This window comes from Aspergillus affinis (genome assembly GCF_023601865.1).
Source record: "Aspergillus affinis strain CMG 70 chromosome Unknown NODE_3_length_628324_cov_86_750800, whole genome shotgun sequence".
In the NCBI taxonomy this organism is placed as follows: domain Eukaryota; kingdom Fungi; phylum Ascomycota; class Eurotiomycetes; order Eurotiales; family Aspergillaceae; genus Aspergillus; species Aspergillus affinis.
This window is the reverse complement of record NW_026515784.1, coordinates 132,165-155,134: the sequence shown is the minus strand read 5'-3', so window position 1 is coordinate 155,134 and position 22,970 is coordinate 132,165. Positions and strand designations below refer to the sequence as shown.

General features: G+C 50.6%; 6 protein-coding genes across 6 annotated transcripts; 5 read left to right on the top strand and 1 right to left on the bottom strand.

Moving 5' to 3' along the window:
- Nucleotides 1-5,429: 5,429 nt before the first annotated feature.
- On the top strand, nucleotides 5,430-6,491 carry KD926_007028 (uncharacterized protein; the record flags this gene model as incomplete). The annotated part of the gene is made up of 1 exon (XM_053100621.1): nucleotides 5,430-6,491. One exon carries the CDS (start codon nucleotides 5,430-5,432, stop codon nucleotides 6,489-6,491), a length of 1,062 nt encoding a protein of 353 aa, XP_052960708.1.
- A 1,642-nt stretch (nucleotides 6,492-8,133) lies between these two features.
- On the top strand, nucleotides 8,134-10,344 carry KD926_007027 (uncharacterized protein; the record flags this gene model as incomplete). The annotated part of the gene is made up of 1 exon (XM_053100610.1): nucleotides 8,134-10,344. The coding sequence occupies one exon, from the start codon at nucleotides 8,134-8,136 to the stop codon at nucleotides 10,342-10,344; it is 2,211 nt and encodes a 736-aa protein (XP_052960707.1).
- Nucleotides 10,345-14,450: 4,106 nt separating this feature from the next.
- Nucleotides 14,451-17,257, top strand: KD926_007026 (uncharacterized protein; the record flags this gene model as incomplete). The annotated part of the gene is made up of 2 exons (XM_053100599.1): nucleotides 14,451-17,153; nucleotides 17,219-17,257. The coding sequence occupies 2 exons, from the start codon at nucleotides 14,451-14,453 to the stop codon at nucleotides 17,255-17,257; spliced, it is 2,742 nt and encodes a 913-aa protein (XP_052960706.1).
- Nucleotides 17,258-18,195: 938 nt separating this feature from the next.
- KD926_007025 (uncharacterized protein) lies at nucleotides 18,196-18,624 on the bottom strand (the record flags this gene model as incomplete). Its single annotated transcript, XM_053100589.1, has 1 exon — nucleotides 18,196-18,624. The coding sequence occupies one exon, from the start codon at nucleotides 18,622-18,624 to the stop codon at nucleotides 18,196-18,198; it is 429 nt and encodes a 142-aa protein (XP_052960705.1).
- Nucleotides 18,625-18,912: 288 nt separating this feature from the next.
- On the top strand, nucleotides 18,913-20,227 carry KD926_007024 (N-terminal C2 domain-containing protein; the record flags this gene model as incomplete). The annotated part of the gene is made up of 5 exons (XM_053100578.1): nucleotides 18,913-18,925; nucleotides 19,027-19,043; nucleotides 19,103-19,126; nucleotides 19,187-19,602; nucleotides 19,657-20,227. The coding sequence occupies 5 exons, from the start codon at nucleotides 18,913-18,915 to the stop codon at nucleotides 20,225-20,227; spliced, it is 1,041 nt and encodes a 346-aa protein (XP_052960704.1).
- A 297-nt stretch (nucleotides 20,228-20,524) lies between these two features.
- KD926_007023 (putative respiratory complex assembly protein Rmp1) lies at nucleotides 20,525-22,849 on the top strand (the record flags this gene model as incomplete). Its single annotated transcript, XM_053100568.1, has 1 exon — nucleotides 20,525-22,849. One exon carries the CDS (start codon nucleotides 20,525-20,527, stop codon nucleotides 22,847-22,849), a length of 2,325 nt encoding a protein of 774 aa, XP_052960703.1.
- Between the last annotated feature and the right edge of the window lie 121 nt (nucleotides 22,850-22,970).

Here is a 22,970-nt window from a genome sequence, read left to right as displayed (position 1 = left end):
AAATGCACCCCTCCCACCACCATGAGGCCTTTGGCTAGTCTAGCGTCGAGAGATATCCCTGAATGATGCATGTAACCGGCATGTCCACCAGTCAAGATCGTGGGGACGATGCCACTCGAAGCAAGAACAGGGGTACAGACCGAAATGAGGCATCCGCATTGGCCTCCTGCGTATGTATAGGCTTGTGCCCGGACTGAAGTCTGACTCGGGACGATTACTAGGGGTGGGAAGGGCGCTTAGACGCATGTCGGACGGGGTGGACAGGGAGGTAGGTACGAGGTAAGGTAGGTGCTGGACCTGTGTCTATCGACCTAGGACGATGGTATGATGCTGTAATACATTGTAAGGTCGCACGTAGTCGCTGTGTTGCCATGGTTATGGTTGGTATATACTGTGCGTTCATACATATCGCGGTGTGCATCACTGCTACATTGGGTTTCTTCAGGCCGGCGATTCGTTTAAGCTCAAAATCAATTCCGTATCCCTAATTACAAGGGGTCGGAAGTTGTTCATTTGTTGCACCGGTGATGCTTTGAAACGATCATTCTCGGCACTAAGAGGTGTCATGTGAGTGGATTTTCTTCCTTTCGCCTTTCGATTCTTTTTTTGTCTTATTTATTGGGTCATTTTGGTAAATGACTCTAGTATTGCCCAACTGACAACAAACAAACAAGAGCATGGATTTGTAGAATCACAATGAGCCTATCGAATACTCTGGGTATGTATAGTATTTAGTAAACCACTCAGCCTAAGGCTTTTATATAGAAACCCCGCTTTTTGATGGCCCCTTCAGGAAACGATGGACATGCACGCCTGTCCACTTTCCTGTTTTATTTTGCCGCCTTCCCTTCTTCCCTGTCCATTTCCATTTCTATTTTGTTCACTCCGCTATGCGTTGTGTCATGGTGTTAACTAATCTTAGCAACATTATGTCATACCCTTTTCCTGCAGAAACTGCGCCACAGCCACGGTGGCTAATTGAACAACGTGACAGATGCCCCAGTGAGGCGCAGCAATCGGCCATCGCCGATGCGGAAGCAAACGCGTTTCTGTATGGACCACATGTTTTGGATTTCGATTTTATTTTTCTATTCTGCCTGCGGTGGCCAGCGACCATGCCCGTGTCTTACAGATGGACGAATGATGATCAAACCGAACCATCTAGTTTCCAGCTGACGACGCGTCGATGAGATTTTTTTTTTTTTTTTTTTTTTGCGAACGAAGAGGCAAGAATGGCGTCGTCTGTGTAAAACCGCAGCTATCGGAAACCGACTCCAACCGATTCCGCGATGCGCCTGCATTACCGCTAGTCAGCATCCTGCCAATCTCAATCCATGCATCGCAAAGTATTCTCCGCATCTATCAATATCTGTTACTGAGCGCCTGCTGAGACCCTAGCAGCATACAAGCTCAACCTCTCAATCCGGATCTGTCGGTGTCGCCTGTGGAGAACGAAGATAGACATCACAGCTCGGACAAGGCGATACGATGGCAATGTCTAGCAGGCAGCTAGCCCTCTTGCATTATTCCTTCTGCCTGTCCCGAAGGCGTTAGGTTGACGTTGCCCCTGACTGTGCATCGGTGGTGGCTCATCATGGACAGCAGTAGCGTCTTTAACCGGACGATGCAGTGTCCCCGAGCATGCCACCTGTCTCTGTTATACAGAGCAACACAAGTCAGGGAGCAAGAACCCGGGAGGGTCTGTACCTAGTCTGTACCCTGACTGCGTTGCATGTGGGATACCGGGCGATTCCTCCGGATTAGGTATCTAGCCCAGGGCGACGGGACAGGCGCATACTCCGGAGTAGGGGTGGGAAAATGCAGATCGGAACCGAGATTCCACGGAGTGCCGAAGAGAGAGCATGGCAAAGCCCTAGTCAAGGTCTCTCCTTTCACCTCAGTCCTCCCCGACCCCCCTCCCCTCTTCCCATGCTTGTAATGTCCAAGTACCATGGTTACGACTTACATGGACAGACTGGACGGTTCCTATTCCAGAAAGTCTGGAGATGACCATCGACGAGGCTCGGTCCAATGGTAGATCGTAACAGGGATCTCAGCTGCAGCGTAGGGAGCCGGACTCTGAAGGCGCCAGCGAATCTGAGGCCCGAAAAGACGTTTTTCCTCTGCCCAAGACCTTTTAGCTCGCCCCACGAGACTCGACGACCCCTCCATGGACCATGATTCATCAGCTGAGCTACTGAGGTCTTTTTTTCATTTGTTTAGGTTGAGAAACTAGACTGACCTGAACGGTGAAACTTTTTTTTTTTTTTTTTTCCGGGAAACTGCTTCTTCTTGTGTCCGTGATTGGTAGGGTTCGTGGCTGCGGTTGCTAGGACGGTCGAGTAATATGTGGTCACCGCGCTCGCTTCTTCTTTTCTTAAATCCCCCCCCCTTATACTCTCTCCCTTACAAGGAAAACGTCGGACTTTTTCTGTCTTTCTTTTTCTTGTGAGATCAGCGACATAGGGATGCTCCGTGGCTTGGTTACAGTAACCGTGCATGGTCTAGTCGAGCCCGTCCAGACCACAAGGCCATACGGAGAATATACAGAACCATGGAAGATGACACAGACTGTGGGATACGGTGAGTATAAAAGGCGGGAATCTGGATTGAAAAAGGACTAGCGTTCCCTTTTCCCAGAGACGTTGTGCAACTGGCCAGTGCTTGGTGGAGCCTTGGTTTTTCTGTCCGACAGCCCCGACATTTTTTTTGTCGTAGTAGACTTGCCCTACACCGTAGAGAAATGCCATATTGACTCTATCGCGAGTAGATGCAAGACTGCAGGTTTCCCCGTGGCGCGTATAACAGCATTTGCATGTGTGATGGTTTGGTCAAAGACAGGTCCAATGGAGTCGGACCACAAGCCCACATATTGTGCCCATCCAGTTGCAACCGAGTGTTAACCGCAAGAGTTCGTGGGGGATTGAAATCTTGACCGCAGTCCTGCGCAAGAGAATAATAAGATAGTCATTATTGATTGGAAGATCGGGTACTGCGGACGGTTTATATGGATTGATGGACTCTATACTATAGAAAGATTAGAATGCAAGACCCTAGTTATTACAGCATTACTATTAGGCTGATTGAATACATGACCGGACACAGTAAGAAGGATCTTGCGTAGGTTGGATTTTCCTCACCCGCATTTGGCCCTAAGGACTAAGGCTGCCGGGATGGGAACTTCCCAGCTGAAAAGAGACACTAAAAGGCGGACTGGGGTCCACTCGGTGGCGGATTTCAGCTTTGTATTAAATTTATGATTTGGTGTATGGGTTAGTATTTGGTGATAGATTCACAATTCAATCTGTTAGGCTGCGACCTGCTTGTCGCCATCAGATGATCTTCACGATTCTTTGTTGCCCGGAAGTCCTGCATATTGTTTTCTTCTTCTTACAGCCCAATACACCATAATGAAAGGAAGGGAAAGCGGTCAGATACCGGGGACAGACCCGTTTCAATTGCCCGAGATGCGTCCGGTGGATCAGCAATGGGGCTTAGCCAGCCAGCCCTCTTTTACCGCAATCGGTTTGGTGCCGAATGTCTCTATCGTGGACTCAGATCTGGTGCTGTTCTGTCGGGTGTAAAAAGACATTGCAATGTAAGATATTAACAAGAAATGTTGGTTATCAACATCATCGTCGTCATCAGAACTGTAAGACCATCTCTGACTCCGTGGCTAACCTGCCCTGCTTACTCCGTTCGGTCCTCTACTTGAGTCTCGATAGGGTCAGATCTGGCGACATGACAGGTTTGATGGTTGATGTCTGTGACACTCCCTGTCTGGGGACAAACCCTGAATGTTCATCATCAATGACAGAGTCACAGAACTGACTTTGGGGTGGAAATTAGTTGCGATCCCCTTAGGCTGACTCGGGAACCCGGTCTCAAACCCTCCGAATCATGCTGCGATCTCTGCTTTCTAGGGCTTTCAGCCAACGTTTCTTTGACCCATGGCTTTCTAGACATCATAATATTTACAGTTTCCTTCTGCTACCGTAGTAGAATCCTAGATACTCAGACTCCTGTGCAGGGTGCCTTTCTTGTTCTTCGAGGCGTGACGTCTTGACCTGCTTAGGCTCCACCGTCGCCGACGATTCTGGACGGCTGCATGATGCTAACGAGGGAGGAAGGGTGCGCAGCTGAGATCGGACGGTGAATCCGGTAGGGTGGCCAAAATCCCGTAGTATCCATACACTCTCCAGGCGCCTTGTGCCTATACTCCGTAAGACCTACTTACAGCAGTAAGTATCGTCTTTCGAAACTGAAGACAGGATGAATGGATGGATGCGCGTCTCCATCTGGACTACCTACGGACTGTGCGCTTTTGACTTACTGTGTAGAACTTGTTCCATACGATCGGGATTCCGCGTCTGCAAGAGAAAGTCGCCGGACATCGCCATCCATCCATCCTGCATGCGCCCAGTGGGTGTCTTTTTTTTTTTCTTTCTTTTTCTTTTTCTCGCTTTTGCCTTTTTTCTTTTTTTGTTCTGTTCTTTTCTTTTTTTTCTCTTGCTGCAGCGCATCCATCTATCATTCCAATAATGATTTTTTTTTCTCTCATGAATTCTATTTACCTGGTTTTAAACATTATAATAGAACTAAATTTTTTTTCAGGCGAGAATGAAACTTGGATTTTCATGATATTATAATTGCTATTATTTTTTATAAAATTTTATCCCTTCTCTTTTCTCTGTTCCCTGTCTTGTATAAGTTATCGAACCGACTCCAATCGATCTTCCCCCGTATTTTCTTGAATTCAAACCAAATACGACCTTTTTTTTTTTTCTTTTTTTCTTTTTTGTACACAGTCGGGCCAACTCTCTTCCCGCCCCTCTCGTCTTCCTCGTCTTTTCTACTTCCACCTACTTCCTTCTCACCCTCCCTCTCTCTTCCTCTTCTGCTCTTCTTTTTCATACTCCTCTTCTTTCCACCCTCCTCCCCTCCCTCCTCCCTCCTCTTCCTTCTTCTTCGCGGCAATCTAAACTTTCTTTCATTAACGTTCCTTTCGGCCGTCGTCTAGAACTCTTTTGCGCAAGCTCGCCCACTCTATAATTCGGATCTGAACACTCCACTATCCTTCCTACTCCACCCGGCACTTGAACTGTGCGTTTCCTAATATATAACTTTCTTTATACGGTCCCATTCGCTTCCGGCTAGATCAGGTGGTATTCCCGGCCTTTCCATCTGCCCCTCAATCCGCAAGAAGCCTCGTCTTTTTTTCTTGCTTCCTCCTTCGGCTCGTGACCCGTCCGCCTCTCACGGAACCACTCAATCTATATCGGCACCCGAAATCTCACTTGGTGTGGGCGAATGTCATCTTTATGATCTTTGCGCTTTCTTATTCTTTTTCTCTTTTCTGAGATCTTACTTCCGTTCATTTCGCACACGACAGTCCAATATAGTATAACCTCCGTGGAGTTCCCTTAATAATGCCAACGGTCTTGCTCCCGTCGTCGGCCGCTGCCTTCGCGCCGCGGTCGTCGCCGAATGTGGTGCTGAGCACCAGGATCGAGCCGTGGCTGACGGCCACCCTGAAGCGAGTCAACCGAGTCAAGCGACCTTTGAACAATGTGACCCAACATACCCGATGTCTGACGGAGACCCTGTCCTCGCCCAACGCAATCTGGACCCTCTGCTCCATGACGTTTCCCAAGGCCCCCGACTCGGAACTCAGGAAGGACGACAACCCCCTGGTGGAAGCGATATTCAATTATCAAATGGTCCACTTCGAAGCCTACGTGGTGCATGTCGACATGGTCTCGCAGAACGAAGTCGCCTTCAAGCTTACCCCGGAGACCATCGAATCGCTAGTCGATTTCCACAAGGACGTCTATTCCGTCGATTCGGCCGCCGCGCTGTGGGATTGGTCCGAGAAAGAAAGCCAGTTGAAGAAGTTGCAGGAGGAGTTTGTCCAGGCCGCCAACAAATTTGTCTATCGCACAAGCGTGCAGGCGCTGGAAGGCCTCGAGGAGGATGGTGCGGGCGAGCTGCTCGGTGGTCGGAGTGAGGATGCAAAGACCGCGATCTCGAGCCTTTTCACGCCTTTGCTCCCTCCGCCACCGCCTCGGGCCGGGGTCGTCGACGTTCTTCGCTCCACGCCTCTGCTTCCTAGCTCTACCGGGCCGGAGACGTGGTGGCAAGACCCCGTGCAGCAGCCATCGGTGTCGATGGATTCGTGGAAAGTACTGCCATCCAGCCCAGCCGCGGCCACTACAGGGGATTCTAACCCGAACATGTGGGCCAGTTTCAACGGCCTTAATGAAATGCCGATTGCCTCGCCGCCGACGCCCTACAGCCAACCGTATACCACCTCGCCATACACCACACCGCAGACTTACAGCGTTGCCGCCACTTCGGCCGCTCTTGCGGTCCTCCCGCTACCTAGCATGCTGGTTCAGCCTTGCAGCACCGCGGCGAGCATGATTGGCTTTGGATGGGGCGACCGTTACCAAGATTTCGCGCTGCCCCTACAATACGGGACAACGATGTAAAGATCCGCGGAACCAAACACTTGATGTTGATGGTCTCCTGATTTTTGCTTTTTTATTTTTATTTTTATTTGGCATTGATTCCAGGGCCCGCGTCGGCAATCCGAAGATGACGTCTTTGCGTCTCCGGGGTCTGATCAAAAACAAGAACGACAAGAGACTCGGATTAAGATAATAGGCTAATTGGCACCAGTGACGGCGTTATCATTGATTGATTCTGCGAACTACGATACTCCATCTCGTCTGATTACCCTTTTTCGATCTTTCTTTTTTGCAAATTTTTTTTGTTTTTTTCAAAGGACATAATATCTTCACTCTTTGATTTCTTTGCCTCAAAAATTTTTTTTTTTATCTTTTCTTTATGTCTGAGCCAGCGTTAGCGTTTTTGTTTGATCCTTTTGTGCATGAAGAAGCGGCGGGTCGGCTATTTGTTTGCTTTTTTATTACATGGGATAGAGTCCCGCATATATGTCATGAAAGACCTGGTCAGCCTCGCGGCTTGGGATATGATTTGGATGAGGAACGTGCATCTTTCTTTCGGTGTCGCTTACCGTCTTTCAGAGACGACAGGGGATAGTGCTGTGTCAGGAACCAGCATTCCCTCCCCTTCTTTCTCTGGAGGCAATCCTTTCTTTCTGATACTGGATATCAGACTGGTGATTCGAACCGTCGGATCTGAAAGGAGGGTAGGTATTGCGACGGGGTGAGCCATATGACATCTGGTATGTGTATGGCCGCAAATTTTGGCGACACGGACTGCGGGCGTGTGAAGTGTCCAGGGAGGATGGTGTGTGTCCTCAGAGGTTCATGATCTGCCTGTGGCAGACTCTTGAGTAGGGCTCAGAACATTTTGGTCCGTGACCTTTGTTTCTTCCCCCTCTGAGGCCGCACCCCGAACTCTTTGGCTCTATCGCTCTGTCTGCAAACCGTGTCCGTCTCATTGATAGGTTCATCACCTATCGTCCAGGCTGGGTTATGATAATACCTGGACATGCTTGTGATCTTTCCTCTTCATTGAATGAAGGGGGAAGATGACGAGAATCGGATGCTGGCATCGCTGGTTCATTCGAGGACTGGTTTCCCGTCTTCTTTTCTTTCGTTGTTTTTGGTCCTTGCTAGTCTGATTCTATGCATTGGTCGCTTGAGCATGATGTATTCAATCCAAAACCATCCTAATTTGAAATATGAAACCAATGTTGATGGGCTAAGGCTGCCTTGTGCTTCGTATTCCGTATCTCGCGCCGTAAAGAGACTTGGCTCAGGAGCCCCCCGAAGCGATGACGTCAGATCCCCCGACCCCCGGGCAAGGCAGAAACAACCAGACAATCGACGGTGATCTTCCTCTCTGCTTCTTCCCCCTTTTCACTCGAGTCTGCTGGGAAGATTGACGCATGATACCCTGCGATATCACTGGTCTTTTTATCTGTCATAGCCTAATAGTCCCCTGGGTCTTAATCCCACATCTCCCTGAGTTCTAAACCCGGAAGTCTTATCGCAATCGCCACCAGTCAGCATATGTTCCTCTGATCCCTATTCACTTCTTTATGCTTTCCTTTAGAGGAAACCCCATTTATTAATCCCTAATCCCTATTTCCTGCCAGCTCTACCAGGACGACTTCGTACTACCTAGACCACGCCACACCCGATGGCAGCCCTCCAGGATGCCCTAGAATCTCTAGGCCCGATATCCTGGGACGAGGTCCCCTCCTCCCCGGACGCATTACGAGAGTACCTCAGGGATCTCTCCCACAAAGCCCGACTGATCATCGACTCTGTCCCTGAACCCCCCTCCCCGGTGGCGGGGACCGACTCCTCCACGAACCTCGCCTCCAACGCATCTTCCTCCCCGTCCGCGCGCATCAGCCCCTCCCCCGCCCGCCTCGGCACCCCCGACCCAACCCTGCAATCCCTCCAGCGCGAATGGAGCAAACCCATCAAAACCAGTAACACGAGAGACAACCCTCTTGAGCTCCTCATCCACAAACTCCAGGGCCGCGACGGCAACGGGGCCTGGTTCGCCCGCCGCAGCGTCCACGAGGGCCTCTCGTTCTCGAAATGGCAGGCCAAGCTATCCACCGAGATGCTGGAGACGTTGAGGCAGAATCGGAAGCGGTTAGCGAAGGGGCGCACGCCGGATCAGTCGGTGCGCGGGATCGGGGCCGAGGAGCATGTCGAGGAGATCGAGGTCTGCGATGAGGAGGGCCGTCGCATCGGCGTCGTCAACGTGTTCCATGTCTCGGCGCAGTTTCCGAAACCGACCACCCCGAGGGACTTTGTGGCGTTGATCATTAACTGGGAGGTTCGTGTTGATGGGGGTGGGAGGTATTGGATGATGGTTTCTAAGCCGTGCGAGCATCCCGATGTCCCGCCGTCTCAGGGGTATATTCGGGGACAGTATGAGTCGGTGGAGTTTATTCGGGAGATTCCGGTGAAGAAGAGAAGGGAGGATGGGGTGGTGGATGAGAAGGGCTCTCAGGAGTCTATTGGTGATGGGGAAGGGAAGAGGGGTCGGAGGCGGGGAGATACTGCTTCGTCGGAGGGCCCAGTGAAGCGTGAAAGGGGAGACGATACGAAGTCTGGCGTGGATGGGAAGCAGCCGGGGCAAGAAGATGCTGGAGAAGATGACGACGATGAAGAGTCTAATCCAGTGGAATGGGTGATGGTGACTCGGAGTGACCCCGGGGGCACTATCCCTCGGTGGATGGTAGAAAAGGGCACCCCGAAGAGTATCTGCACGGATGCAGGCAAGTTCCTGGACTGGGCCTGTCGGGAGAAAGACCCATCGACCAAAGATGAGCAGGATGAGGAGAATGGCCGGCCCAAAGGCAAGCCAGAAGACACGGCTGGGGCGAGCGATGGAAGCGACGGCGAGTCCAGTGACGATGACCTTTCGGATATTGAAGTCGAGCACCATGGACTGATCGCCAGCTTTGCCTATCTACTGAATGCCGGCTTGGATCGGTATGCGCCCCAGGCAGTGCTGGATTACCTACCACGCCAGGGACAGTTATCCCGCACCAACACCGACGACAGTTTGGCATCCCTGAACGACAAGCCGCCTCGAAGCAACCCAGACTCGATCACCACACCAGTTAGCCCTTCTGCCAAACGGAAAGATAAAGAGAGCAGTGAAACGCGTTCCCAAGTATCACAAGGCAATGCATCGGCCGCGGCCTCGATAAAATCGGGCCTCGCCACGCCGCTCGAACAAGACATTCCATCTCTAGACGCCATGATGGCGAAGAAGGGCAAGATGACCTCGCACGAGAAGCAGCTCATTAAACTAGCAGAGCGGAAGCGCGACACCGAGGCACAATTAGAGCGCGTCCGGTCCGAGATCCAATCCCTCCACCTGCCCCCTCGCGAGGATGACCTTAAACGAGACCCGGCCACGTCCGCCGCATTGGCATCTGTCGGCGACCCCGCCAGCGACCAAGCCAGCAGCAGCCCCGCCAGCAGCGTCAAGAAGGGATCCGACAAGAGCTCCGGAGACAAGAACAACAAGCAGCAGCAGCAACAGCGAAAAAGACCTGCAAACGACTCGGCCCGCATGCACAAGGTCGCCTCGGGTCTATTCAACGACGAAGCGAAGCTCGTCAAGCAGCTCAGCAAGATCAACCAGAACCAGCTCAAGGAGGCCTCCAAGATCGAGGCCCGCCAGCGCAAGGACGCAGAGCGCGAGGTCAAGGCCCGCACGCGCTCCGAGGTCGATACTCTACGTCAGGAAAACGAGAAGCTGAAGAAGGAGCTTGAGAAGTTTCGCAACGAACGGAAGCAGTGGGTGGATTTGATCGGGTCCTTGCAGGCTGAGAATACTAAGTTGACGGCGGGGAAGCAGTCTGAGTTAGAGAAGTGATTGGTGATTGCAATGATCTGAAAACGGTACATAGAAGGAGGTAGCTAACTAGACCTTCTGTACTCGCGAAGATGGACTCTCTTGCTGGATGTACATGTATACTAACAAGAGATTTTTTTTGGTAGAAAACTACAGTACATGATCTACCTAGTTCATAGACTTCAATGATCCATGTATGGGCACGAAAATCCTAGTAGAGCTATGTAGAAGAGGAAGAGCCAACCGTAGCCAGCCGAATAATTCTACAAAATCACCTCTCAGGAGAGAAAAATGAAGATCAAGAAAGGAGACACGGGGCATCTTCATAGTGGAGTCGCATTTACTTGATACTTCGTATGTCTCTCTCTCTCTCTCTCCTATGGAAAAGTGTTTTCTCCCCATTCCAGAGTAGAGAAGAGGGAACGTACATAGGCCAATTCACAAGGAACAGATTGTTCAGAACGATAGATCTGGCATCTGAAGTTGCTCTACAGATCGACCATGTTTAATTATAGACAGAAATAGGATGTAGCGACACCGCTTGGCTTCGTTTCAAAGGAGAACCTAGAATTTGGTCGTTCGTGAGTTTTGAAGTACTCCGTAGAGGTTGTTTGTTTATGAGATGAGCAAGCAGGTAAAGTCGCATCCCTTAATCTCCTAGCAATGAATAAGGGGAACAAGAGGAAAAAGTCAATCTAGTCTGTTGGTTCTAGCCCGAGAGACAAGAGGCTAGATGTTGAGAGCCTGCGAAGTGTACACCTCAGTGTAGCGTAGTAACTATAGCTCCCCTGGGTTGAAACCACGAAGGTTTCAGTGGTGGTTAGGTTTTTTCTCGCTCCCTTTTCTATGCAGGAAAACTGTTCCTGAAGAAACGAGTCAACGAAGGTTTAGCCTTCCCGACGGGTGTACCTGACTCAAACATGGATTTTCAGGCACGTCTTCCAAGCTCGTCGACGTTGAAGAATGCCGAGACTCGACCGGGTAGTAGTTGTCACGTCCCGGCTATTGAGAGGAACTAGATAGGCATTAGAAAGGGTTCCCACTGTTTCACCTTATTGGCTTTAGCTTTTTAATATGTTGGTAGACAGGGTTCTCAAAATTGGGACCTGATGGGCCTGGGCACGTTTGTCTTGTCGTTCTCAGGATCTTAGATTCTTTCCGTGGAGCCAAGCCAGCCCTAGGCAAGAAGGCAGACGCGGTGGATCAAGGCAACGTTAATCTACATGCTGCTCGTTTCGATGATATTTCAGATCATGCAGCGACGCAAGGGAAATCTGATCCGATTTGTACTAGGCACTGTACCAAGGGCAAACGGCCGCAAGAATATGCGATACGTAGTAGATCCCAATGTCTCGGATTAAGCATAGATGGGAGAGAGATCTCGCATCTTTGGTTCCATGCAGGTGCCACCGGTTCAGGGCAAGTTTGCTATTAATATCTGTTACAGGAACGAAAGTTAGATATGGGTTCTCAATTGTGAGTCCAGACTCCCAGAGTCATGCTGTAAAGAGGATAGGAGTAGGAAAAAACCTCTTTAGTATGGTAGTCTGGTCTAGCCCACGACAGAAAGAAGGTTGGTTCCTGATTGACAGGAGGCCAGTTCCCAGAGGCAATTCTGCTATGACTAAGGGCTGATGGGGTCGAATTAACTTCTAACCCCTAAGGCCAAACCGGCGGAATAATGGGTTGTTACCGTTGGGTCCGCCTGAGGTCTGAATTTTGGGACTGTCTAGGGAGTATCTTTGTGTTCCCCCTTGAGAAAAGAAGAGGAAGGACCAGACGAGCTAGACGCATTTTCAACGCGGCCATGGCGTTTCAGGCCATTGGACGTAGAAATTACGAGTAGTACCTAGGATGTAGTTCCATAGAAAAGAGAGAGAGAGAGAGAGCGAGGCACCGAGGGACAGAGAGGATAAGAAGGATGACTAAGGAGTGGGGAATCCCCGTTCAGCTGATCGGCCGAAAAGAGAAACCTTCGCGATTCCCTTTTGTCCCTCACGTCATCTCGTCATCGTCCATCCATCGCGAATCTCGACCGACGCTTTCCCCCGCATGTCTCAGCGAGGAATCCTGGGCCGAGATGGTCCTTGGGCCTTGGTCGCCCTTGCGGTTCACAATATATTAACAGTGACATAATTTGTTGATGCCCGAAGCATTGAACATTGGCTTGCTCTACCCGTATTTCCCCCGCCATTGCGGTTCCCCAGGATCATCCCGACCGGGTCAGGGCCAGTTTGATTGACTCAAAATATATTACCCCAAGATCGCTTATCAAGTTTGAATTGCCTCATCCGGAATGAACTACTTCGGAGATTTCTGGATCGAGGCATCAGCAAGGAGGCTGATGCTGCAGGTGCACCTTTCCTGGTGGAAGGTGAATGCAACCATTGCACGATAAGCCTTTCACTGTCTTACAACAAAACAATGTGTCTCTAACATCGCGTCATTCCACCTACAATTAGACAATAGAAAGTTCAATTTGGAGCACAGGAGACGAACTGTATGAATCGTGTTTGTTTGTTTGTTATTTCCCTCCCTGCCTTTCTGTTCTCAACAAGAAACAGGAACCCCCAGATTCTCCCAGGGCCAAGGTACGTTTTCTCGGGGAGGTGGACCACACAGAATCGCCGAATGGTTGACTGCGCTCGCACATCAGTGGAGTCGGTTGCGGCACAATATACGGGGTGAAAGTCGAAGCCGGGCAACGATGAGCCGTTTCTCCATCTCGTCCTCCCAAGAAAAAACAAGATTTTGACCGTGGCCGAAAAGGAACCAAGGGAAACCCCGCTTGATGGTCACTGTCGATCATCCAGCTAAAAAGAAATTAACCCCAAGATGGAAACATGGGTGCAACGCTCGTCCAATGACCGGTTCCAATCTTGGGCTTAAGCAGTTCCTAGATATCACATGTTACCGAGCGATTCCTCCGAGTAGCCAGCAGTAGCACCTGCAGCTGCGGCGTCGACTGCGTTCTTGCATGGTCTTGCAATACCTAACATGTCGAAGAATGTTGATGGTGAAGGTGTTCAGATCCTGAGCGAGCCGTTGCTTCCAAACAATGGGTTTGCACCTGTGGACTTGAACTAGTATGTGCTCGTCGGCATCTCGAAAATTTTCCATGGGTCAACTACCCCGTCTCCGCCAAAGAAAAAAACAAGAAGAAAAAACCGCGTTTCGGAAATCTTGCTCTCGAACGGCCTTAGCAACCTAGGACCATATTTGGCGATGAATGCTCAAGTGAGAGAGAATCAGGGCAATAATTATGACTGTGGAGCACCCCAACACACTGATGCTTGAGTTAGACTCTGCTAGGGTCCGTACCTCAGTGGCTCGCACCCTAGCCAGGAACTAATAACATACTACCAGCCAGGGACCCAATCACAGACTTCTATTTGACACAGATCGGCAAGTCAATTGGTGCATGCCCTTATAGTTCCAGAGGAACGAGGTGATTGTCAGATGCTCGCTTGCCCGTAGACGATAAGTGTTGATGCTGATCACCGAGGTATAGAACAGCAGAGCGGAAAAAGAAAGCCCTTCCCAAGGGTCCAAAAAACAATTCTCGCTGCACTTCGCAATTTCCGGTGCTCGTCATTCGTCCCCCCTCTTCCCCCTCCCGCAAAGTAAGATCCTTCAGCGAAACATGGAGTACACGGCTCAGTCCGACAAGCATAGCTTGCTTTGGGTCGGACCAAATTATGCGTTGGTCCACGAGAATCATCCCGTCCAGCGGCGGAGGTAGGGAGAGAGGGAGAGCCCGCCCCATGGCTCACCCATGTCCCGGAGAAAGAAAAAAAAAAAATCTAAAAAAAAAGAGATCAACACGTCGTATCCAAACGAGAACTAAAGGGGAATTACCTCCGCTAGGTCGAGCCCAAACAGTCCTGCCACTGACATCAGTAGCGTGGGAACGACGCAAAAAGCCAAAAACCAACTCGACTTATCCAGTTCACATGTGGGGACTGTTAGACAATCCTCGGTTTGTTCCAGTCAATGGATCTGTGGGGAGTAGATTCCGCACACCTGCAGATATAAAGGAAGCCTTGCAGCCTGCGTAGATCTGTACTCGGTCCCTCCAGCCGTCGATTGCTGGCCGTCCTCCCCCCCGTCAAGAGCATCCACCCAGCATGCGTTTCTCAACTATCTTTTCCGCCTTTCTGCTTTCTAGCGCCTCGCTGGCAACCCCGACCCAGGCTTCCTCAGCACTGGGCAATGCTCCGACCCAGGGGAGCGCTCCGGCAGAGGAGCACTCTATAGCTCATGTTCCCGTTACGCCAGAGCCGACTGCGCAATCGAGTGGCAATTCCGAACAGCAGGCGGATGTCAGAGTCAACAGCCAACAGGAGAACTCCGATGCCGAAGAAGAGCAGGAAACTGCCAATGCCAACAGCCAGCAAACATCTGCCGAAGTTCCTGCCCAGTCAAACGCAGCCTCCAAACCATCCGCGAGTGAAGAAAATGAAGAAGCTCGGCCCAGTGAGAATGCCGCTGCCGCAGCTTCGACAGACAGCCCGTCTGTCCCAACCGGAAATGGTGGTTCCTCCTCCCAGAACTCGGAGGGAAGCGCTGCCGTCTCAAGTGCCTCGCCCGCCGAGACTCAGGGTGGTGCCCAATCCTCCGAATCCTCCGAATCCTCCCAGGAGGCCAGTCCATCCCGTACGGCTCAGTCGATGGGACAAACAACTGTCACAGCTTCGGACTCCTCCAAGCCATCTTCCACGGCTAGCAATGGTGATCCTCTGAAAAGCCTTCTCGATGGACTGACGGGAAAACCCCTGAAAGACCTGGGCAATGGCATCGATGGCCTCTTGGGGCTCCTGAACCCGACGTTCCTGCAGGATGTCGAGTCCTTCTTCCATCATTTTGCCTACCTGTTTGACGACAAGACCACCGACCAGACGAAGGATTTGATCAACACAGGACACAAGCTCCTGACCCAAGAGTTGATCAAGGAGGTCACGAGTCTCCTGAACAATGCAAACTCATTGTTGACGCCCAGCTTCGTGAACGAAACCCAAGAGCTCATCAGCTCGATCGGTCCTCTCGTCACTCCGGGTCTGTTCAAGAAGGTTTCAACTTTGTTGGACAATGGCAACCACCTTCTTACAGCCGAGTTTGTGAAGGAGGTCAACGGTCTAATTGGAAACGCCAACCACCTGCTCACAGCCGATTTTGTCAAGGAAGTGCGCGAGCTCATCAAACAGCTCGGCCCGATCGTCACGCCTGAACTCTTCGGAGAAATCGCCTCGCTCCTGCACAACGCTAACGGCCTCTTGACCCCAGAATTCGTCAAGGAGGTCAAGAGCTTGATCAAACAGCTCGGCCCGATCGTCACGCCTGAACTCTTCGGAGAAATCGCCTCGCTCCTGCACAACGCTAACAAGTTGCTGACACCCCACTTCGTCAGCGAGGTCTCGAAATTGATCGATTCGCTTGGACCGCTCCTCACGCCTGGTCTCTTCAAGGAGATTAGCTCGTTGTTGGATAATGCCAACAAGTTGCTGACGCCTCAATTCGTCAATGAGATCAAGAAACTGATCGATGGAAACGATATCACCTCCTTGTTGAGCAATGCCAACAGGCTATTGACACCTCACTTCGTCGATGAGATCAAGAAACTGGTCGATTCGGATGCACTCACCGATCTGTTGAGCAACGCCAACAGACTATTGACACCTCACTTCGTTGATGAGATCAAGAAACTGATCGATTCGGACGCCCTCACCTCCTTGCTGAGCAATGCCAACAAGTTGTTGACGCCTAAGTTCGTCAGCGAGATCAAGAAACTGATCGATGGAAATGAGATTACCTCCTTGTTGAGCAATGCCAACAAGCTGTTGACACCACAGTTTGTGAATGAGATCAAGAAGTTGATCGATGGAAACGAGCTCACCGACTTGCTGGGCAATGCCAACAAGTTGTTGACGCCTCACTTCGTCAATGAGGTGAAGAAATTGATTGATTCGCTTGGCCCACTCGTCACGCCAGAGCTTTTCAAGGAGATCAGCTCGTTGCTGAACAACGCGAATGATCTACTCACCCAGGACTTCGTCAAGAAGATCAAGAGCTTGATCAACTCGATTGCTCCTATCATCACGCCCGAAATCCTCGGCAAGGTGGCCGGTCTTTTGGATAACGCCGCTGATCTGCTGACGCACGAGTTCGTCAAGGAGACCAAGGGCTTGATCGGCTCGGTTGCTCCTGTAGTGACTCCTCAACTGCTCAAGCAAGTCAGCAGTCTGCTGAAGAGCGCGGCTTCTCTGCTGACGCCAGGATTCGTCGACGAGGCTCAAGGTGTGTTGGGTAATGCCAACAACCTGCTGACACCCAAGTTCGTCAAGGAGACTCGCGGTTTGATTGACGGTATTGCACCGATCATTACGCCTGCCCTGCTTGGTGAAGTTGCCGGTCTCCTTTCCAATGCTGGCCACCTTCTCACGCCCAAGTTCGTCAACGAGACGCGCGATCTCATTGATGACCTCTCTCCTGTTGTTACTCCTGAGCTGCTCGGCAAGGTCGGCGGTCTTCTCAACAACGCCGACAAGCTTCTGACCAGCAAGTTTGTCGACGAGACCAAGGGCCTGATTGATACCGTGTCGCCTGTCATCACTCCTAAGCTTCTCGAGGAAGTGGGCTTCCTCCTTGGTAACGGTACTCGTCTGTTGACGCCCAAGTTCGTTAACGAGACCCGGGACTTGATCAACGATGTCTCGCCCTTCGTCACCCATGACCTCCTGGAAGAAGTCGGTGGTCTTCTGGATAACGCCGACCACTTGCTGACTTCGAAGTTTGTTAACGAAACTCAAATCTTGGTCGAGGATGCTTCTGAGGTAAGTCATTCATGGATCCCTGAAAACCTTGTAAAATCACCGTAACTAATACCTTCTCTTTCTAGTTGCTCCCCGTTGTGGTCAAGATCTTGGGTGCCTTGTAAGGGGGGAAATAATGAGCCGCAACGCATATCGGGCTTATGATTAATGCACAACGAAGTTACTTAATAATGAGTAATAACGCGTTTCTTTATGTTGATGGAATTCATGTTCGTGATATTTGCCGGCCATCGATATGATACGAGGCGGCTGGTACAATGATGTTTTTTTTTTTTTTTTTTTTGATACAAATCGGTCCATAGCCCATAACCACAACTCGGTCGCATGCGACGTGAAGTGCCTAAGTCGCTCAGTAATTCAATTGGAATAAGACAAAATAATAATATATTTGGAATCGCTGGGTTCGTATTCGCCACTAATAATTCGATTCATGATGTCGTGTTCCCTTCTTAATGTTTCCACCATATATCGAGGTCAAAATCTTTGATTCTGCCGAGTGTCCGTTGCATTCGCCATTTCGGTAGGTCAGATAACGTGACGCAAAGCTCATTTTCTTGCTCTTGGACAACCCACGGGTCTAAAACTTGATGCCTGGGAGCGGGAGCTTCGACGAGTTAGTGGGAGTCATCGAACATGTATACAGTACTGTCTTAACAAAAAGACGCGGTACGAGGCTTGGAAAGCTTGGTGTCCGATGTCCATCGAGTCGACTCGAGTAAACAAAGCCAGCGAGCCCCGCGAAATGAGCCAGGCAGAGGACATATTTGGGTGTCTTCCGTGTCTCATAGACGCATGTTGTGTAAGTGCACGCGGCCACGCTAAGCGATGATTTGAGTCAAGATGGCGGAATTTGACGTAAGGCAAGCCAGATGCCCAGATGGCTATCGTAGCTAGCAAAGCCACCTTCGAGTGATTGCGCGCTTCCTCTAGCGGCCGAAGTTGAAGTTGAAGTTGAAGTGATAATCGAGAATTCTGTCCAACTCGAGAGAAAGGAACCTCTTAGGATCTGGTAGTATCTCTTCCACAGCATCCAAAACAAGGCCTAAGTTTTAACCTCCTGATACTTCGAGAGGACCTTCAACTCGGTATTCCGCTCCTTGACTTTCTTATCCATTGCCTTTTGTACATCCTCGCGCTTCCTCTCCGCTTCTTCGATCTTCTGCTTGACTTCCTGGGCCGCTTCCTCCTGTGCCTTGAGCGTGGCCTCCGGGGTCGGGAATTCCTGGCGCAGCTCGTCGAGTTGAGCGCGGTATTCTTCGGGGTCTATCGGGGTGCAGGTGACCGGGTGGTATTTGTAGAGTGGTAAGGGTTCACTTGGGAGGCGCACGCCGGGCAGGAGAGGATGGATTGGGGTCGTGCGGATGGTTGAGTCCAATGGAACGGGTTTGGTGGTAGGAGAGGGTGTCGACTCAGAGGGCGGGGAGAGAGGAGGACGATCCATAGTCGGAGGAGGTGGTAGTTGAGAATTCATGATTGCGCGATCGATGGGAGCAAAGGTTCTGGATATCGGTGGTTGCAAGCCGAATGGCGATTGACTTCGAGTTCGGGGGCTCCCGTGGAATTTGGAGCCGAAGCGGAGTGTTACCGAGGCGGTCTGGTTCTGCCAGATCCGTTCAGTCACCGCCTTACTGAGGGAGAGACCGAGGGCATCCCCCTACCAAGCAGTAAGCTGGAGAAGATAAAGAAGAACCAGAGCAGATTCGAATAAATGGGTGGCCGATAATAACGGAATAAACGCAGATCTTGCGCTTTGCCGATTATGCAGGCATTTGGTATGCTTTTCCGCGATACCCTTGGCCGGGGTGATTTTGACGACGGCCGGATTTGATGACCTCATGTCTGATCTCCTGATGCTAATGGTAGTCTCTATCAGTTCCAAAGAATCGGAGGGTGAGTTCCGATTGACGAAGAAGGAACAGAAGGGGTTAGCATGCTGATTATCTAGGAAGCCTAGATTTGAGCTTGTCCTCCGAGTAAGTCAAGCCGACCATGCGTGCAGTTCAAATGTGATGCTGACTCACTATCTATCAAAGATTATCGATCTCAATAATGTCCCCCTCGTAAACGGAACGGCATATGTGAAATGGCGTCTACCTTCAACGAGCGCCACTGAAAACCATGGACACACAGATAAGGCAGTGATTCTGGATCACCGAGCATACTGGAACTATGAGAAGACATTGTCGGTGCGGCTTACGATCGATCGCAACCAGACCCTTCATGAATGCGAAATCAACTTCGAGATCATCCAGGAATTCGAGGCCGGAGCAATCGGGGAACCTAGGAACATCCTGGGGAGGATCCGACTGAATCTATCCGAGTATGTGGAGAAGAGTGATGATCATGAAGGTGTCACCAGAAGATATTTGATGCAGGAGAGCAAGATAAACAGCACGCTTAAAATCGCGATAGCCATGCACCAGGTGGAGGGCGATCGCAATTTCACAACGTAAGTCGATGATGCGAGTTCATTGATGGCCATGGTGACTGACAAGGCCGGCAGACCGCCCCTGAAATCGGCCATGGTGTTTGGAGGAATCGCCGGCGTGGTTTCTGCTGAACAGGGCGACCCGGTGGATTTAGGCCCCATGCCCACCATAAATACCCAGAGCAGAGAGGCTGCAGACATGCAGGACATGTATCGCCGCACATTAGCTGCTTCCTGGAATGCTCGATCGGACGACCTGCCGGCGGACAAGCTGATCGAAGAGCTATTTTCGGGCTCCATCAGTTGGAGCAATGATACCCACGATGCACGGTCTGGGAGAGCGGCAGAGGACGACCCATCGACTAGGAATGACACAGGTGCAAGATCCAGTACACCGAACCGACTATCCCCTAGTTTCGAACGACGACCCAGGAGCTCCGGGAGTAACCAACTTCGCCACGATGGCAGGTCGCCTGAATACCACTCCGCCATAGGCCATACAAGAAAGGCTGGGAGCATTGAACAGAACCTTTATAGTGCTGCCAAAGCCAACGCATGGAGAAATCGCAGCAATAGTGATAACGAGTTGTCGGAGTTTGATGTTCGTGAAGATCTGAAGAGTTGGGAAATTAGTAGTAAGGAGTGAAGCTGGAGATAGTCTTTTCGTTCTGGTTTGAAATATTAGAATCAATACCCGATAATATATTCTGCGCTGAATCACATCTATTGCTCTGATTTGAATGGTAAGAGACATGGAAGAATCACAGAATTATCATGATAACCTCATACTTCGATGGCCGGTCAGAGACCATTCCGCTTTGGGACTAGCGTAATACGGGCCCATCTCTTCTCCGCGGCGCAAAAGATCCCACCCTCTCTTTTTCTCAAGGCTGGTTTTTCTCAAGGTCGCAGAAACCCAAGCGACATACTTCCTTTATTACATATGTTGTCGCGGTCCTCCCAAGCTGCAGCAGATTTGCTTAGCTGCCGACCCTCACCGATATGCCGAAAATGCACCCCGTCGCGCGCATTGCGTCGGTACGATGTATTCCTTCGCTCCAATAGCCAGCAATCCGACGAGCCCTTGGATGAGGACGAAAACCAGCTGCCAAGATTGACACTCAAACCGCGCATGCCTTTCCAGGATGCCGCACGTCGCAAAGGACAGTGGGGCACCAGAGTGCCTAACCCGGTCACAGCGCTAGGTGAACAAGCGGAGGTGCTTGTCTTGAAGGATAAGGATCGGGAACGCAAATACCCAGGTCTAATCACGAATGAGCCCGCGGATGAAGGCGGCCTCTCGAAGATGCTGAAAGATATTGAGGGCTCGGATACTCTAGTCGACGAAGATTTGGTGACCGAGAATTTCGAATACCTTCGACGTTACAAGCCAGGGGTTAAGTTGTCCCTCGACGAATGGCACGACCACAGACAAAAGACTGGGAAGTCTTTTACCATCAAACAAATGCGTGCCTATATTTCCGAGTCATTGAGGAAGGAGGAGGAGGAGGATGGGAGGGCGCTAGAACATGGGAAAAGAGTTTCTTCCGAATGGAGGCCGGGAATCTCGACATTTCTTGACACGGCTGATGTGCACGATGGCGTTAGAGTTACGAAATCACAGGAGAATGTGAGCGCAAAGGATATCTTAGTTGAAACGATTCTCAGAGATTGCTGGAAACTCGGGATTGTAGGCGAAACTGGTCAACTGGATTATCAGATCTCGCCACCTTTGTTATCACTCCTCGTTCGATCTACCAACTTCTCATTTGAGGTGCTAGCCGGCCTCCACGACGTTCGAGTTGACCTTACACATTCGATTGGTCTGGTTCGGATAACCGGAACCCAGAAAGCATGCGAAGCCCTTCGTGATGTGGTACACGATGCCACAACCAGGATACGAGAGGAAGATATTCAATTGTACTCACAAGATGGTCCTAGCGCTAAATCTATCGATCGAATTCTCAAGCCAGAATTCTTGTCATGGATCAACACAACTTACGGCGTGGTTATCGAGCAACATGCATCAAAACCAAGCAAATTGTTTTACTTGGTCGAAAACAAAGAGGGTGCAGACAATGCCAGGAGAACACTCAACCTAGCGATACATGATGTAACTGCTCCTCAAACACCGTTTAGCACATACGTGTCTGCATCTGAACCTATGCCATATCATAATTTCAGCCCAGAGGACAACACAATTTGGTGGAACCGGGAAAAGCCATGGCTTCGGTGGGCTGTGCCATCAGCTCAATCTAGTGAGGCCAAAGATCTCCAAACGCCCATTTTCGATCGCCACGATAGACGCCTCACCGACGAGCTTCTGAAACTGCTCCGACAGAAATCCAGCCCCAAGATCGATTGCGACAATGACGTCGGAGTGCACGAGTCGATTTCAGCGGCCGTTGGCAGGTGTCTTTTCCAGCGCAAGCCGTTCCTCGTGAACGAGACCATCAGTGCCAACCAACTCGGCAAACTGTCTGTTCCCCGGACTTTTAACACCGATGTTCCTCAATTGGCATCCATCCTTCGCCAGCTGACCCCTCTTTTGCCTATCTACACACGACATCACCGCATTCAACTCGTCCCGTCTTGGAAACACGCAAACGTATTCCCGACCCTTGACATTGAATTTTCACTGGACGTGATGCAAAACGATGTGGATTTGACCGACAAAGTGCGCCTGCAGAATTTCAAAACGATTCTATCCGAGAGCACCGTTGATTATTTGCTTCCGGAGAATGGGCTGGATCTCCGATTCACGCGGAAGCTAACTCGTGACCTTCTGGAAGGAGCTGAAATAAACCCTTCCTTCCTTGATCTTCAGGAGACCCTGAACGGTGTCTTTCTCAAGGCTAGAGCCAACCGGGAAGACAGACCGCTTCCGGCCTTCATAGACCTTTCGCTTCCCAACCACGTCTTGTCCAATGCCAGTGAAAATGCGGACCCCAGCGGCGAATCTGTGGGCGAATATATGTTCATGCCCGTGAACAGCATTCGGACCACGAGCCTCCATCGTTACTACTACCGAGGCCATGCACTCAATTATTCCTATTTCGAGAGCGGCCCGTACTATGCCCATCAGAACACGGATTGCTTCCTGGATTTCAGCTTAGCTAAGGGCTCATCTGTTTCTGCCCACTCTAAGCCGAGTGATTCGGTGCAGGCTATAGATTTCAATTCCTTCTATAAGGCTGCTTGTGCGTTGGCTTTTGATGTGGATAAAGCCGGGCGTGCGACGCCCCTACGTGATATTGATGTATATTAAAAGTCGTCGACTGAGAGCCTTTAATGATCTGTGGCTCATGTTATAATTTACCATATCTGAACAATGTATATAGAATATGAAAACATCCTCTCTGTTTAATCCCTGTCCTTGTCTAAAGCAA